General features: G+C 37.5%; 1 protein-coding gene across 2 annotated transcripts in view; it reads right to left on the bottom strand.

The window, feature by feature from the left end:
- The window catches only part of LNPK (lunapark, ER junction formation factor), an 89937-nt gene that overhangs the window by 24836 nt on the left and 46022 nt on the right, over window positions 1–19079 (bottom strand). For both annotated transcript variants that reach the window (XM_060152596.1, XM_060152597.1), the window contains exon 9: window positions 653–865. In XM_060152596.1, the coding sequence (XP_060008579.1) occupies window positions 653–865 (213 nt within the window). The remainder of the gene's footprint in view (window positions 1–652; window positions 866–19079) is intronic.

The following is a 19079-nucleotide window of genomic DNA, read 5'->3' as shown; positions in this document are numbered from 1 at the left end:
ATGGGGTCTTCCCCTAGAGATCTACAGCACTGAAAAATGAGAGTCCAAAGAAATGAAATACTAGTAAAGGGTAATAGTAGTAATTCTATTGAATTATTGTTATTAATTCAATAGAACTTTATGTTAAAGTATCTGTCAGAAGATACTAAGGTTCTATGGCTTAAAAAAAGAAAAATCTACCAAGCCCACATTAACATTAGTAGTATTATACACCACAACGCATGAATATTCTTCCTGAAATATGTTAAGTAATTGTCATATTTAAAAATATATATGAAGGGGCTAGCAAAAAGCACAAATATATTCCAAAAATGTTCTCTTCTATCGTCATTTTATATAAATCTGGGACCATTCTAAAGCTGAATATAAAAAGATATGCTATACTGTTGACTACAGAATACTACAAAGTTTTATTGCCATTTAAACAAAGAAGCCATAACAGTTAAATGAGCTCAAGAAATAGGTTTCAGTATCACAAGGTGCCAGCTGTAAAGAGTTATGGCTAATTGAATATGGAACTCCTGCTTAATCAGATAACTGCTCTGCTATTTCCAAATGAAATGCCATTTCCATACTGTCTGAAAATGGTCCGTTTTATTGGTAACCAGAGAAAACAATATAAACTGTAAATAACGTTAAGTGCTCTGTTTACCCATTCCAGGCACTGAAGTAGCAGGGGATCCAAAACGTCTTGGTAACACATTTGACGATAGGGCTGGAATAACAGTTCTTTCTGGGGGTCCACCAGGGGCCGAAGTGTCCTTTGGTGGTCCAGGAGATACTGGAACTTTGCAGGGAGAGCCCTGGCTAGAGCCTGCTGGTGCTGGAGAAAGGTTTCTTTGAGCTGCAGGTCGCTGACGAATCTCTGAGAATAAGAATAAAAAGTATGTATTAGGTTCAACATCCAACATACCACCATTAGTCAATATCACAAATGACTTACATTTAATAATGTTTTGTGGCACTAGAAGGCATCTGTAGGGTCAAAACTACTTGTAATAAGAAATCTATAAAATGTGACACTGAAAGCTGGCTGTAGAGTACTCCACTTCTGAACCTACAATTCAACTACATGTATATATTTACACAACAAGCCTTGATCTAAGTCTACCTGCTGATATTATTTTTCAAAATAAATTCAAATAAAATAAAATTGTCACCCAGTTATGCATCATATCTTTTTACAATAATCCTTCCCAAGTTATGATAAAGAAAGTTTATCAGAATTAGTGAAAACGCCAGTGAAAACAAGATAAAAAAATGGTAATGCTAAGAAATGAGTAAATAAGTATATTTTGTAATTATCAAGTATTTATGAGGTAATTAAAGTAGTCATAGAAATGCTGAAAAAGTATTCTTTACTATTAGGTACCAATAGCTTCCCATTCTCCTTTATACTATTGCTATCTTTTTGGGTAAACTTTTTTTGCCAATACAGTTTACAAAGGAAAACTTCCACTCTGCATAAACAATATATTATCATAAACAAATCTTATCTTTTTCTGCAAAAATTACAAGAAGTGGACAAATGTGCCAAATCCAGGCTGCTGACTCTTTCTGAAACACAATAACGCTGTTGTTTACATACTGTCTATGGCTACTTTAGAAGAGTTGCGTAGTTACAACAGAGACCATACGGCTCTCAAAGCCATTTACTATATTTACTATCCGGTGCTTTACAGAAAGTTTCATGATCCCCTGCCTACTCGATAACATAAAATTCAATTCTGTCATTCCCCATACCCACCAATATCTTACTTGAATGTCGATGGTAAGAGCTCAAATAAAGATGCACTTCTAGCTTTTTAATTCTACATATCACCTTAAATTATCACAAATCCTGAAACTGTAGGCTAAAATTAAAGAAGTTAAATTTTAATTGGCATGACTGGTAAAAAATGCATACCTCCAGAAGCAAAATAGTTTAGATTTGGACTCTATTTGACAGTTAAAGATTTTCATGAAAAGTTCATTGCAATCAAAAGTACAGCTTGAGCATCAGATTTCATTTTACTATAATCTAGTCTACTAGTTAAGAACCTGGGCCCTGCGGTCAAAAAGGTTTGGTTAGAATCCTGGCTGCAGCTACAAGACCACAGATGGGCTAATTTCACTAAGTCTTTGTCTCTTTATCTGTAAAATTAGGATAATAATATCCTAACTCAGAATTGTTATGAGAATTAAATAAGATAATATCTGTAAGTTGATAGTTCACGTTTATTGAATACATATTTCAGATGACAGTGTTTTCATACAGCTAAGTATTTCAAATCACCATTTATCTGTAATTAGTGGGACCAACTAATTTTCCATTGGTTCTTAATTTAATCTCTAACCTAGCCACTGCAACAATAAATTACAAGCATGTCATCATTATATAAATGGAACTGCCCTTATATTTGGCTATTTTCCTTACAGTTTATAGAAAACTTCAGATTTTACCTAGACTAAGTGTATCTTAATAACTCCTGCAAATTAGCTGGTCACTTAATTATCTTTGATTCACAAGGAACACCTTAAAAGATGGTTACACATAAGAAAAGCCACTAAATGCTGCAAAAGGTACTGAGATCAATGAAATCATATAAAGATCTGGTCACTGGAATTAATTTAAAAAAACAAGGCATCAAATATTGTAAATCATTTCTTTAGCAGATTTTTAGGTAGGTAAAACATAACTCAAAAATTACATTTTTCTTCCAGATAAATAAATGCTTAACATTTATTAGACTATCTTAAAAGTTACTATTATCCTTTCACTTCTTGAACAAAGACTTGAGACTGCATCCTCTGAGTGTGCATTTACCCAGTGAAAATTAACTAAGGCACTCTTTTTTTTAACATCACTCATATGCTACTGAAAGGTAAGGTCTATAACTAACTATTTAACAAAGAACACCATATCTAGCATTCCATAAAAGAGATGTGGCTTAATAATTTCTAAATCTAAAATTAGGCAGACAAAAAGGAAAACTGATACAGAAGAGTCAAGAAAGGGAGAAAAAGTTTCAATGTTTACAAAAGAAAAGCAGGTAACAAAGAGTTACCATGACAATGGTTGAAAATAGCTAGCAATACAATACCAAATCTATATTTGGTAAAGTGTTATGGAATATTCTGGTAGTCTCAATTTAAAATATGTAAGATTTATCTACTTTTAGCTACATGGCACTTACAAATGCTTTGTATTATAATTCTCTTAAAAAGTTTCTAGTACTCAACAAAGTGGTCATATCGGTTATATTGAACATTTCCCACATTTAAATGTAAAATACCATCCCCCAAAAAGATTTAGCAAGCATTCTATGTCAGTCTGGTTAAGTATAAGGACTGTCCCATAAAGCCACCTCTTGGCCAGAGGATGTTTTAACATCCTTATCAATGATCAATCAACTATTCAATAAAAATCACACCAAGTATGAGGACATGTCTATAATTTTAAATTCAAAATGAAGCAGACTCAAAATGAGATTAAAAACTACTATTTTATGATAAACAAAAGGAAGAAAAAAAAGTTTAAAATAATAAAATAAGATAGTTGTTAAAAGCATAGATTCTGAAATCAAACTGTCTTGATTTAAATTTTAGCTCCACCCTGTTTATTAGATGTGCATGCAGCCTTTTCCAAGTTGACATCTCTCAGTTCAGCTTCCTCACATAATGAGAATACTTACCTCCATGGTTGTTACAAAGAACAAGGGCCTCATCTGTCTTCTACTTACTTGACCCTTTGCAGAATATGACAATGGATATCATCCCTACTTACACTTCAGCTTTCTAGATGCCAGTTTAGTTCTGCTTTTAACTTTGATCATTTCTTCTTTTTCCTGGGCTCCTCTTTCTCCATCTACACTTAAATGTTAATGTTCTTATACAGGGGTCCCCAACCACAGGGTCGCAGACCAGTATCGGTCCACGGCCTGTTAGGAACCGGGCCGCACAGCAGGAGGTGAGTGGTGGGCGGGCGAGCGAGTGAAGCTTCATCTGCCGCTCCCCATCGCTTGCGTTACCGCCTGAACCATACCCCGACCCCCTATCCTACCCCGGTCTGTGGAAAAATTGTCTTCCATGAAACCTGTCCCTGGTGCCAAAAAGGTTGGGGACAGCTGTTCTTATAGGTCCTCTTACTCTATTTTCTCTCCCTGGACAATTTCACTCGATCCCACGGTTTCAATAAATATCACCTATGCTTCCCAATGACTCCTAATCTGTATCTATAACCTCAACTTTTTTCTAAGCTCCATTTGAAATAATTAACTACCTATAAACCATATCACCTGGATTTAACTCTCATTCAACAGATCCAAAAGCAAAGTCATTATCTTCAACACAAACCTACTACTCTGATTCTTATGTTCCTTATCTTGCTTATAACACTAACATCTAACCAGTTGCTCAAGCTAAAAATCTTTACTCCTCCTTCGACTCCACACTTTCCAAATCTAATAGCCATCAAGTCCTATCAATCTATTCTTAAATCTGAATAATCTCTTAAATCTCTTTCTTTTTCAACTTCTTTGCAATAAGCTATCTAGTGTAGGCCCTTGTCTCTTACCTATATTAGTTGGTATCCTAATTGATACCCATGTGTTCAGCCTTGCTCTCTCCAATCCATTCTCCATGTTACAAAAAAGAAAAAACCAAAACCAAACAAACAAAAGCTGTTCTTTCTAAAATGCAAAGCCTCCAGTGGTTCCCATGTTGCATATAAGATAAAGTCTCAAACTCTGTAATGCTGCATACAAAATCCTTCATAATTATCCCTCCCTCACATAAACCCTACCCCCCTTTTTCAGGCATATGGCACTATTTGCAGTCCCTCAAGGTACCAAGGTCTCTTCTTGGTACCTTAGAGTAGACCTGAAGAGTCCTTTCCCACCATGTTCTCAAAGCAAATTGTTATTAAAACATATGCATTGTGATTCGTGACGACCTTCACCATGGTCCTTGGTATGTTAAGATTATTTACATATGCATAACTTTTTTAACCAAGAGCTAATAGACAGGAACTGCATCTTTATAGCCCCAGGATGTGGCAAGGTACTGGCACAGAGTATGAGCTTAATAAAGTCTATGAAACAAATTTATGTTCCTCCTGCACTTTAATAACGAACTTCCAACTGCCTATTACCCAACTTACGTGGTACAGTAGGCAGAATAAAGGCCTCCCAAACACATCCATGTCCTTATCCCCAGAAAATATAAATATGTTTTGTTACATGCAAGAATAAGTAAGGCTGTACATGGAATAAGACTGTTAATCAACTGAATTTTTGTTGCCTGCTACATTGAGAATTTCAGCCTAATTTCAGGAGACCATACAAAAAAGCTATCTTCAAGCAGAAAATTTTCTAATAACATACACCACTTGCCAGCCTTTAGTTGAGTTTACTTTTTTGTTGCTCTGCTCTTTAAAGAACTATTAAGCAAAATGTACTCTTAATTTATCGAAACATTTTTCTTCATCACCTTGATGACTTATTCCTACTCTAGTTTGTCTCCTACCTCTCTCAATTTTAAACAACCTGCACCTTGCAGTTCACCAAGGTCTCATTTGGTTAATCACTTTTTACAACATTTAAACAAAATTTATGAATTCTTTAAAAAAGTTTCCTTTTATTTCTTTTGACAACACACTTATTAAGCAACCACTATGAGTAAAGCACTACTGAGTGGAATTCAGAGTTGCAATATAAAGGTGGCAAGCAAAGATAATACAAAATTATAACATACACTAATACAAGGTAAATGCCACAAAAAAAGGAAACAACAAAGTACCATGAAGGGTTCAGGAAGCGGGATATTAAAATCAGTGATGGGATGAAGAGAGGTTTCATGGTAATGTTGGCATTTAATATGAACACAGAAAAATGGATGGGGATAGAAATGCCTTTGTTACCTGTATTAAGGTATATGTGACAGTTTTAAAATAAGAGTCCACAATTATTTGAGTCACCTCCATTCAAATGGGAGAAGGAGAATGCCTATGTCCCCTCCCTTGAATCTGTAATACTGCTGTTTGACCAAGAGAATATAGGTGTGCCAGCTTTCAAAACTACTCTGTCTTTTGGGTGGCTTACTCTTAGAACCCAGCACCACATCAGAAGCAAGTCCAAGTGGCTCCATTAGAGAGGTCCATGCGGAAAGGAACCAGTGGCCAGCACCAATCTGTCAGTCATGTGAGTAAGCCATCCTGGTTGTAGATCCTCCATCCCCAATCAGGTAGCTCCAACCCATGTGGGGTAGAGATGAGATGTTTCTACCAAACTCTGCCGAAATTGTAAATTCATGAGCAAAACAAATGAATGCTGTTTTAAGCCACTAAGTTTTGGAGTGGTTTGTAATACAATAGATAACTACAACAGTATAGCTATAACACGTAAGAACACCCAAAAAAGTGCATTTGCTATTTTATGTTTTCGCAGATTTTCTTTATCAAATGTACATCCCCCAAAACAGCAAAGTATGAAGTATCATTCCATTTACTATCAAGAGCAAAAAAGATTCATGACTTCTACTTTAATCTTCCATATCTGCCATGGAACACAAGTGAGTAAACTCTAAAAACCTACTTAAATAAGAAGTTGTAATCCATTTGCTAGGACCATTAACTTTTTTTCAATACTTTTTGATTTCACACTTAGCTGTGGCAGGATATAACTGACTTTCCTTTTGTTAATTTCACTAGTACAAGATGCACTTGTACACTAAATCCCATCCTTTCTTGCCTCCTCATGGATGGTTCTCCATCAATTGTCCCCACTCTCTCCATCATCAATTATTCCATGTCTTCTAGGCCATTCCCAGTAGCACATAAACATGCACATGCTATCATTTCTTTCATACATCCTGCTCACTCATACACACAAAATGCTTCCCCCTCCAGCTACCCATTTTCTCAATTCCCTTTACTCAAAAGAACTGCCTCTTCTCATTGTCTACCACTTCTCTACTCCCTTACTTTCTTAAATCTACTCTAAACAGGCTTTTACTCCATTCCTCTACCAAAACTATTCTTCTCAAGGTCACCAAGTTCTTCAACATTGCTAAAACCTATGGTCAATTTTCGTCCCTCAACTTACTTGGCAGCAGTATGTGTCACAGATGACCATGACCCAGAAACTTCAATTAGTGTCCAGGACACCACACACTCTTGGGATTTCCTATCTCACTGACCACTTCTTCTCACTTTCTTTTTCTGGTTCTTCTTCATTACTCCAAGTATCTTAATGTTAGAGTACCCTAGGGTGGCCTTGGTCCTTTTCTCTTCTTTCTCCACATTTACATCCTTGATAATCTCATCCGGTTTCATGGTTTTAGTAGATACCATCCAAATACTGATGACACCCAAATTTATATCTCCAATCCACATAATTCCTGTTTGCCAGACTCATATTCAACTACATCCTTAGAATCCCCACTTGGACATCTGTCTAATAGGCATCTCAAACATACATATCCAAAAATCAAACCCTGTTCTTCACCACCTCACCTGAAACCCCATCCAAAAAGTGCTCCTCTTGTAATTTCTACCATCTCAATAACTGGAAACTCTATCTTCCCAGTTACTCAGGCCAAAATCCTGAAGGTCACCTCTGAGTCCTCGGTCTCTGACCCAATATCCAATCCATCAGGAAATCTTTTAGGTTCCAACTTTAAAATATATGCAGAATCTTAAACCACCTCTTATGTTACTAAACAAAGGTTCAAGCCACCATCAGTGCTTTCCTAGATAACTGCAAGAGCTTCCTAAGTACTTTCCCTGCTTCCACCTTTGCTTCCTTTGCAGCCTCAACACAGTCACCTTCCTTTTAAAACATAATTTAAATCATGTCAATCCTCTGCTCAAAACAAAAAACAAAATTTTTTAAAAATTGAAAACTGAAGTTCTTACAGTGGTCTACATTCTACAAGACCCACATGATATGATCCTTTGCTACCTCTCTTACTGTCTCTCCTACTATTCTCCCCATTGTTCAATCCAGTCCAGCCATATTGGCCTCCACGCTATTTCTAGAGTAATCTGGGCATACTCTCTACTCAATCTCTGCACTTACTGATCCTTCTGTCTGGAATGTACTTCCCTCAGATATCTGCATGACTCATTCCCTCACCTCTTTCATGACTTTGATCAAAGGTCACCTTATCAATGTGGCCTTCCCTGACAACCCTACTTAACGCTTCAACCCACCCTCACTCAAGACAGTCCCTATACATCACCCTTTCTTCATTTTCCTCCATCTAACACTATACAGATAAACTGATAGATAAAATTGTCTACCCCCACAACATGCACAAAGGGAGATTTTTTTTTGTCTCTTTTGTTTTACTACTATAACCTCAGGGTCTAAAACAATGCCTGACAGCACATACTCAATAAACATTTACTGGAAAAAACAAAAACAAATGAATAAATCAGAAATTAGTATATAGAAGTCAAATTTATTCCCATATACCAATTAAAACCTTAAAAAGGAGGTCCTCCCCAAGGACTGAGGAGTCCAATCCCCACACTGGGCTCCCCAGCCCAGGGGTCCTGCACCAAAATGAGCCCCCAAAATGTCTGACTTTGAAAACCAGCAGGGTTCACATTTTGGAGAGCCAGAGGGCTGTAGGAAACTGAGGCTGCTCTTAAAGAGTGCAGGCAAAAACTCACTCAATCTGAATTCAAGCAGAAAGGCAGCAGTGTGAAAGGTGCCAGGGTCAGCCCTACTTGCCGATCTTAGAAAGCCTCCTGCTGGGACTCCCCTTGGGGATTCAGATGTTGGCAGTAGCCACTAATGTGATCTCATATTACCTAGATGACACCAGAACTGGCAGGCATGCTCTGGAATCCTCCCTCGAGCCTATCAGCACCAGGGGCCTGCCTCACCTACCAGTGTGCTCACATCAGTTGCCTGCCACCAGGCCTCACAGCCCGATGTGCTGGGGGGCCTGCACCGCCCACCAATGTATCCCCTGTAATAGCACAAAGCAGGTCCTCTCAGCCAGCTGGGCCCAGGGGCCAACCCGCATACCAGCAAACCCACGGCAGTTAGCCCCGCAACAAGAGAAAGGCGTACACAGCCCACACAGGTTACACCCCTGAAGCATCTGGCTCTGGTGCACAGAAGAGAGCATGTGCCTGGGCCCCACAGGACACCACCTACATAAGACCACTTCTCCAAGATCAGGAAATGTAACGGGCCTACCTAATACAAAGAAATAAACACAGAGAATTAAGCAAAGTGAGAAGACAGAAAAGTATGTTCCAAATGAAAGAACAAGACCAATCTCAGAAACTAAATGAAATGGAGATAAACAATCTATCTGATAAAGAGTTCAAGGTAACGATCATAAAGATGCTCATGAAACTCAGGAGAAGAATGGATGACCACAGTGCAAACTTCAGCAGAGTAAGAAAATACTTTAAAAAATCAGAGCTGAAGAATACAATAACTAAGATGAAAAACACACTAGAGGGAATCAATGGAAGATTAGATGATACAGAAGAATAGACTAGTGATCTGAAAGACAGAGTAGTGGAAATCACCCAAACTGAACAGAAAAAAGAAAAAGAACTCAGAAAAAAGAGAATAGTTTAAGGGACCTCTGGGACAACATCAAGCATACTAACATTCGCATTACATGAATTCCAGAAGGAAGAGAGAGAGAGAAAGGGGCAGAGAAGTTATCTCAAGAAATAATAGCTGAAAACTTCCCCAGTGTGAGGAAGGAAACAGACATCCAGGTCCTGGAAGCACAGACAGTCCCAAACAAGATGAACCCAAAGAGGTCCACATCAAGACACATTATACTTAAAATGTCAAAAGAGAAAGATAAGGAGAGAATCTTAAAAGCAGCAGAGAAAAACAACTAGTTATACATACGAGAGCCCCCATAAGACTATCAGCTGACTTTTCAGCAGAAACTTTGCAGGCCAAAAGGGAGCAGCACAATATATTTAAAGTACTGGAGAAAAAAAGAAACAACCAAGAATACTCTACCCATCAAGGTTATCATTCAGAATTGAAGGAGAGGTAGTTTTATACACAGCAAAAGCTAGAGGAGTTCATCACCACTAAACCGACCTTACGAGAAATGTTAAAGGGACTTCTCTAAGTGGAAAAGAAAAAGCCACAACTAGAAGTAAGAAAATTCTGAGGAAACAATCTCACCACTACAGACAAACATATAGTGAAAGTAGTGGATCAATCACTTATAAAGCTAGTAGAAATGATGAAAGGCAAAAGTAGTAAAATCATCTATATCTATGTAGTTAAGGGATACGCAAAATAAAAGGATGTAAATTCAAAACATAAAACATGATGGGGGGCTAAACATGTAGGGCTTTTAGAAAGTGTTTGAACTTAAAACAAGATCATCAACTTAAAACAGCTATATACACAGGTCATTATATATGAACCTCATAGTACCTAAAACAAAAACACACACACAAAACAAAGGAATCCAAACATAACATTAAAGATATTCATCAAATCATAAGGGAAGAAAGCAAGAGAAGAAGAAAGAAACAAAGAAGAACTACAAAAACAACCAGAAAACAATAAACAGAATGGAAATGAGTACATACCTATTAATAATTACTTTAAATGTAAATGGACAAAGTGCTCTAATCAAAAGACAATGGATGGCTGAATGGATCAAAAAATCAAGACCAGGACTTCCCTGGTGGTGCAGTGGTTAAGAATCCACCTGTCAATGCAGGGGACAGAGGTTCAATCCCTGGTCCGGGAAGGTCCCACATGCCGCGGAGCAACTAAGCCCGTGCGCAACAACTACTGAGCCTGCGCTCCAGAGCCTGTGAGCCACAACTACTGGCCCATGCGCCACAACTACTGAAGCCCACGCGCCTAGAGCCTGTGCTCTGCAAGAAGAGAAGCCACTGTAATGAGAAGCCGATGCACCACAACGAAGAGTAGCCCCCACTCAACGCAACTAGAGAAAGTCTGCATGCAGCAACAAAGACCCAATGCAGTCAAAAAATAATTAATTAAAAAAAAGAATACTAGCAACCAAATTGAACAATACATTAGAAGGATCATAAACCATGACCAAGTGGGGTTTAAACCAAGGATGCAAGGATGGTTCAATATCCACAAATCAATTAATCTGACACACCATGTTAACAAGACGAAAGATAAAAATCCTGATTATCTCAATACATGTAGAAAAAGCATTTGACAAAACCCAACATCCATTTATGATAAAAACTCTCAACAAAGTGGGTATAGTGGGAACATACCTCAACATAATAAATTCCATATATGACAAACCCAGAGCTAAGACTCAATAGAGAAAGCTGAAAGCTTTGCCTCTAAGATCAGGAATAAGACAAAAATGCCCACTCTCATCACACTTATTCAACATGCATTGGAAGTCCTAGCCACAGCAAGCAGACAAGAAAAAGAAATAAAAAGCATCCAGGCTGCTGCTAGTGAACTTGTCCTCAAGGTGAGACACAGCCACCTCCCGCCTCTGCAGGAGACCACCCAACACTAGCAGGGTGTTATAGACTAGAAAAATCCTGGTTTAAAAATAAAGAGATTAGGAGAGGAAAGACAGCAGAAGCAAGAAGAATTACAATCCTGCAGCCTGTGGAACAAAAACCACATTCACAGAAAGATAGACAAGATGAAAAGGCAGAGGGCTATGTGCCAGATGAAGGAACAAGATAAAACTCCAAAAATACAACTAAATGAAGTGGAGATAGGCAACCTTCCAGAAAAAGAATTCAGAATAATGATAGTGAAGATGATCAAGGACCTCAGAAAAAGAATAGAGGCAGACTCAAAAGATGCAAGAAATGTTTAACAAAGACCTAGACGAATTAAAGAACAAACAGAGATTAACAATACAATAACTGAAATGAAAAATACACTAGAAGGAATCAATAGCAGAATAACTGAGGCAGAAGAACGGATAAATGACCTGCAAGACAGAATGGTGGAATTCACTGCTGCAGAACAGAATAAAGAAAAAAGAATGAAAAGAAATGAAGACAGCCTAAGAGACTTCTCAGACAACATTAAATGCAACAACATTCGCATTATAGGGGTCTCAGAAGGAGAAGAGAGAGAGAAAGGACCCAAGAAAATATCTGAAGAGATTATAGTCGAAAACTTCCCTAACATGGGAAAGGAAATAGCCACCCAAGTCCAGGAAGTGCAGAGAGTCCCATACAGGATAAACCCAAGGAAGACACACACCAAGACACATAGTAATCAAATTGGCAAAAGTTAAAGACAAAGAAAAATTGTTGAAAGCAACAAGGGAAAAGCAACAAATAACATACAAGGGAACTCCCAAAAGGTTAACAGTTAATTTCTCAGCGGAAACTCTATAAGCCAGAAGGGAGTGGAATGACATATTTAAAGTGATGAAAGGGAAGAACCTACAACCAGATTACTCTACCCTGCAAGGATCTCATTCAGATTCGATGGAGAAATCAAAAGCTTTACAGACAAGCAAAAGCTAAGAGAATTCACCACCACCAAACCAGCTCTACAATAAATGCTAAAGGAACTTCTCTAAGTGGGAAACACAAGAGAAGAAAAGGACCTACAAAAACAAACCCAAAACAATTAAGAAAATGGTAATAGGAACATACATATCAATAATTACCTTAAATGTGAATGGATCAAATGCTCCAACCAAAAGACACAGGCTCACTGAATGGATACAAAAACAAGACGCATATATATGCTGTCTACAAGAGACCCACTTCAGACCTAGAGACACATACAGATTGAAAGTAAGGGGATGGAAAAAAGATATTCCATGCAAATGGAAATCAAAAGAAAGCTGGAGTAGCGATACTCATATCAGATAAAATAGACTTTAAATTAAAAATGTTACAAGAGACAAGAAAGGACACTACATAATGATCAAGGGATAAATCCAAGAAGAAGATATAACAATTATAAATATATATGCACCCAACATAGGAGCACCTCAATACATAAGGCAACTGCTAACAGCTCTAAAAGAGGAAATCAACAGTAACACAATAATAGTAGGGGACTTTAACACCTCACTTACATCAATGGACAGATCATCCAAACAGAAAATTATTAAGGAAACACAAGCTTTAAATAACAAAAGAGACCAGATAGATTTAATTGATATTTATAGGACATTCCATCCAAAAACAGCAGATTACACTTTCTTCTCAAGTACGCATGGAACATTCTCCAGGACAGATCACATCTTGGGTCACAAACCAAGTCTCGGTAAATTTAAGAAAACTGAAATCATATTAAGCATCTTTTCTGACCACAATGCTATGAGATTAGAAATCAGTTACAGGGAAAAAAACGTAAAAAACACAAACACATGGAGGCTACACAATACGTTACTAAATAACCAAGAGATCACTGAAGAAATCAGAGAGGAAATCAAAAAATACCTAGAGACAAATGACAATGGAAACACGATGATCCAAAACCTATGGGATGCAGCAAAAACAGTTCTAAGAGGGAAGTTTATAGCAATACAATCCTACCTCAAGAAACAACAAATATTTCAAATAAACAATCTAACCTTACACCTAAAAGAACTAGAGGAAGAAGAACAAACTAAACTTAGTAGAAGGAAAGAAATCATAACGATCAAAGCAGAAATTAATAAAATAGAAACAAAGAAAACAATAGCAAATATCAATAAAGCTGGTTCTTTGAGAAGATAAATAAAATTGATAAACTATTAGCCAGACTCATCACGAAAAAGAGAGGACTCAAATCAAAAAAATTAGAAATGAAAATGAAGTTACAACAGACACCACAGAAGTACAAAGCATCCTAAGAGACTACTACAAGCAACTCTATGCCAATAAAATGGACAACCTGGAAGAAATGGACAAATTCTTAGAAGGGTATAACCTTCCAAGACTGAACCAGGAAGAAATAGAAAATATGAACAGACCAATCACAAGTAATGAAATTGAAACTGTGATATAAAATCTTCCAACAAACAAAAGTCCAGGACCAGATGGCTTCACAGGTGAATTCTACCAAACATTTAGAGAAGAGCTAACACCCATCCTTCTCAAACTCTTCCAAAAATTTTCAGAGGAAGGAACACTCCCAAACTCATTCTATGAGGCCACCATCATCAACCTGATACTAAAACCAGACAAAGATACTACAAAAGAAGAAAATTACAGACCAATATCACTGATGAACACAGATGCAAAAATCCTTAACAAAATACTAGCAAACAGAATCCAACAACACATTAAAAGGCTCATACACCATGATCAAGTGGGATTTATCCCAGGGATGCAAGGATTCTTCAATATACACAAATCAATCAATGTGATACACCATATTAACAAACTGAAGAAGAAAAACCGTATGATCATCTCAATAGATGCAGAAAAAGCTTTTGACAAAATTCAACACCCATTTATGATAAAAACTCTCCAGAAAGTGGGCACAGAGGGAACTTACCTCAACATAATAAGGCCACATATGACAAACCCACAGCAAACATCATTCTTTTTTTTTTTTTCGGTACGTGGGCCTCTCACTGTTGTGGCCTCTCCCGTTGCGGAGCACAGGCTCCGGACGCGCAGGCTCAGCGGTCATGGCTCACGGGCCCAGCTGCTCCGCAGCACGCGGGATCTTCCTGGACCGGGTCACGAACCCGTGTCCCCTGCAATGGCAGGCGGACTTCCAACCACTGCGCCACCAGGGAAGCCCCAAACATCATTCTTGATGGTGAAAAACTGAAAGCATTTTGTCTAAGATCAGGAAAAAGACAAGAATGTCCCCTCTCACCACTATTATTCAACATAGTTTCGGAAGTCCTAGCCATGGCAATCAGAGAAGAAAAATAAATAAAAGGAATACAAATTGGAAAAGAAGAAGTAACACTGTCACTCTTTGCAGATGACATGATACTATACATAGAGAATCGTAAAGATGCCACCAGAAAACTACTAGAGCTAATCAATGAATTTGGTAAAGTTGCAGGATACAAAATTAATGCACAGAAATCTCTTGCATTCCTACACACTAATGATGAAAAATCTGAAAGGGAAATTAAGGAAACACTCCCGTTTACCACTGCACCAAAAAGAATAAAATACCTAGGAATAAACATACCTAGGGAGACAAAGACCTGTATGCAGAAAACTATGAGACACTGATGCGAGAAATTAAAGATGAAACAAACAGATGGAGAGATATACATGTTCTTGGATCGGAAGAACCAATGCTGTGAAAATGACTATACTATCCAATGCAATCTACAGATTCAATGCAATCCCTATCAAATTACCAATGGCATTTTTTACAGAACTAGAACAAAAAATCTTAAAATCTGTATGGAGAAACAAAAGACCCCCAATAGCCAAAGCAATCTTGAGGGAAAAAAAACGGAGCTGGAGGAATCAGGCTTCCGGACTTCAGACTATACTACAAAGCTACAGTAATCAAGATAATATGGTACTGGCACAAAAACAGAAATAAAGACCAATGGAACAGGATAGAAAGCCCAGAGATAAACCCACACACATATAGTCACCTTATTTTTGATAAAGGAGGCAAGAATATACAATGGAGAGAAGACAGTCTCTTCAGTAAGTGGTGCTGGGAAAACTGGACAGCTACATGTAAAAGAATGAAATTAGAACAGTCCTTAACACCATATACAAAAATAAACTCAAAGTGGATTAGAGACCTAAATGTAAGACTGGACAGTATAAAACTCTTACAGGAAAACATAGGAAGAACACTCTTTGACATAAATCACAGCAAGATCTTTTCTGATCCACCTCCTAGAGTAATGGAAATAAAAACAAAAATAAACAAATGGGACCTAATGAAACTTAAAAGTTTTTACACAGCAAAAACATGATGCTACAAACACGATGAAAAGACAACCCTCAGAATGGGAGAAAATATTTGAAAACAAATCAATGGACAAAGGATTAATCTCCAAAATATATAAACAGCTCATGCAGCTCAATATTAAAAAGACAAACAACCCCATCAAAAAATGGGCAGAATGGCTTCCCTGGTGGCACAGTGGTTGAGAGTCCGCCTGCCGATGCAGGGGACACAGGTTCGCGCTCCGGTCCAGGAAGATCCCACGTGCCGCGGAGCGGCTAGGCCTGTGAGCCATGGTCGCTGAGCCTGCGTGTCCGGAGCCTGTGCTCCGCAACAGGAGAGGCCACAAAAGTGAGAGGTCCGCGTACCGCAAAAAAAAAAAAAAAATGGGCAAAAGACCTAAATAGACATTTCTCCAAAGAACACATACAGATGGCCAAGAAGCACATGAAAAGGTGCTCAACATCACTAATTATTAGAGAAATGCAAATCAAAACTACAATGATTTATCACCTCACACTAGTTAGAATGGGCATCATCAGGAAATCTACAAACAACAAATGCTGGAGAGGGTGTGGAGAAAAGGGAACCCTCTTGCACTGTTGGTGGGAATATAAATTGATACAGTCACTATGGAGAACAGTATGGAGGTTCCTTAAAAAACTAAAAATAGAATTACCATATGACCCAGCAATCCCGCTACTGGGCGTATACCCAGAGAAAACCATAATTCAAAAAGACACACACACCCCAATGTTCATTGCAGCACTATTTATAATAGCCAGGACATGGAAGCAACCTAAATGCCCATCGACAGATGAATGGATAAAGAAGATGTGGTACATATATACAATGGAATATACTCAGCCATAAAAAGGAACGAAATTGAGTCATTTGTAGAGATGTGGATGGAACTAGAGACTGTCATACAGAGTGAAGTAAGTCAGAAAGAGAAAAACAAATATCGTATATTAACGCATATATGTGGAACCTAGAAAAATGGTACAGATGAACTGGTTTGCAGGGCAGAAATTGAGACACAGATGCATAGAACAAACGTATGGACACCATGGGGGGAACGTGGCCGGGGGGTGGGGGGGTGGTGCGATGAACTGGGAGATTGGGATTGACATGTATACACTGATGAGTATAAAATTGATGACTAATAAGAACCTGCTGTATAAAGAAATAAATAAAATAAAGTTCAAAAAAATAATAATAAATAAAAATAAAGAGATTAGGAGCAGTTGCTCTACTGACTTGCTCTATTAAAAAAAAAAGAAAAAAGCATCCAAATTGGAAAGGAAGAAGTCACTGTCACTATTTGCAGATAACATGATATTGTATATACAAAACCCTAAAGACATCACCAGAAAACTTTTAGAACTCATTAATGAATTCAGGAAAGTTGAAGGATACAAAATTAATATACAGAAATCTGTTTCATTTCTATTCACTAATAACTAGCATAAAGGGAAAAAAAAGAGAAAACAATCCCATTTATAATTGCATCAAAAAGAATAAAATAGCTAGGAATAAATTTAACCAAGAAGGTGAAAGACCTATACTCTGAAAACTATAAGACACTGATGAAAGAAATTGATAATGACACAAATAAATGGAAAGATATACCATGATCATGGGTTGAAAGAATTAATACTGTTAAAATGTCCATACTATCCAAAGCAATCTACAAATTCAGTGCAATCCCTATCAAAATACCAACGGCGTTTTTAACAGAACTAGAACAAATAATCCTAAAACTGGTAGGAACCAAAAAGACTCCAAATATCCAAAGAAGAACAAAGCCAGAGTTACTGTGCTCCCAGAGTTCAAACTATACTACAAAGCTATAGTAATCAGAATAGTATTGTACTAGCACAAAAAGAGTCACATTGATCAATGGAACAGAACACAGCCGAGAAATAAGGCCATGCTTATAGTCAATTAATCTATGACAAAGGAGGCAAAAATATAAAGTGGAGAAAGACAGTCTCTTCAATAAAGTGTTGGGAAGATTGGACAGCTACGTGCAAAAGTATTAAATACCATATACAAAAATAAACTCAAAATGGGTTAAAGTCTTAAGTGCAAAACCTGAAACTATAAAACCCCTAGAAGAAAACATAGGCAACAAACGCTTGACATTAGTCTTAGCAATGTCTTTTTGGATCTATCTCCTCAGGCAAAAGAAACAAAAGCAAGAATAAACAAATGGGACTAATCAAACTAAAAAGCTTTTGCACAGAGAAGGAAACCAACAACAAAACACAAAGGCAACCTACTGAGTGGGAAAAGATATTTGCGGATGATATATCGAATAAGGGGTTAATATCCAAAATATCCAAAGAACATACACAACTCAATATCAAAAAAAACAAGCAATCTGATTAAACAATAGGCAGAGGACTTGAATAGACATTTTTCCAAAAAAGACATAGAGATGACCAACAGACACATGAAAAGATGCTCAATATCACTAACTATCAGGGAAATGCAAAACAAAACCACAGTGAGATATCACCTCACACCTGTCAGAATGGCCATTACCAAAAAGACAACAAGTAACAAGTGTTGGCAAGGAGAAAAAAGGAACCCTCATACATTGTTGGTGGGAATGTAAATTGGTACGGCCACGATGGAAAACAGTATGGAGCTGGGTCAAATAATAAAAATAGAACTACCAGGAGATCCAGCAATTCCACTCCTGGGTTTCTATCTGAAGAAAACAAAAATACTAATTTGAAAAGATATATGCACCCCTGTGTTCATTTCAGCATTATTTACAATAGCAAGTGTCCACCCATAGATAGGTAAAGAAGATGTGGTATGTATTCATGTATACAATGGAGTGTTACTCAGCCATAAAACAGAATGAAATCTTGCCGTATGCAACAACATGGATGGACCTAGGGGGTATTTTGCTAAGTGAAATAAGTCAGGCAAAGAAAGACAAAAACCAAATGATTTCACTTATATGTGGAATCCAAAAACCAAAACAAAGGAACAAACAAAACAAAACGGAAACAGACTCACAGATACAGAGAACAAACTGGTAGCTGCCAGAGGGGAGGGGAGTTGGGGAATGGATGAAATAGATGAAGGGGATTAAAAGGTACAAACTTCCAGTGACACAAAAAGTAAGTTAAGGGGATATAATATAGTGTACAGCATGGGGAATATAGTCAATAATATTATAATAACTTTGTATGGTGACAAATGGTTACTATACTTATTGTGGAGATC

This window comes from Lagenorhynchus albirostris, chromosome 6 (genome assembly GCF_949774975.1).
Source record: "Lagenorhynchus albirostris chromosome 6, mLagAlb1.1, whole genome shotgun sequence".
Taxonomy (NCBI): Eukaryota; Metazoa; Chordata; class Mammalia; order Artiodactyla; family Delphinidae; genus Lagenorhynchus; species Lagenorhynchus albirostris.
This window is presented reverse-complemented; position numbering and strand designations above follow the sequence as displayed.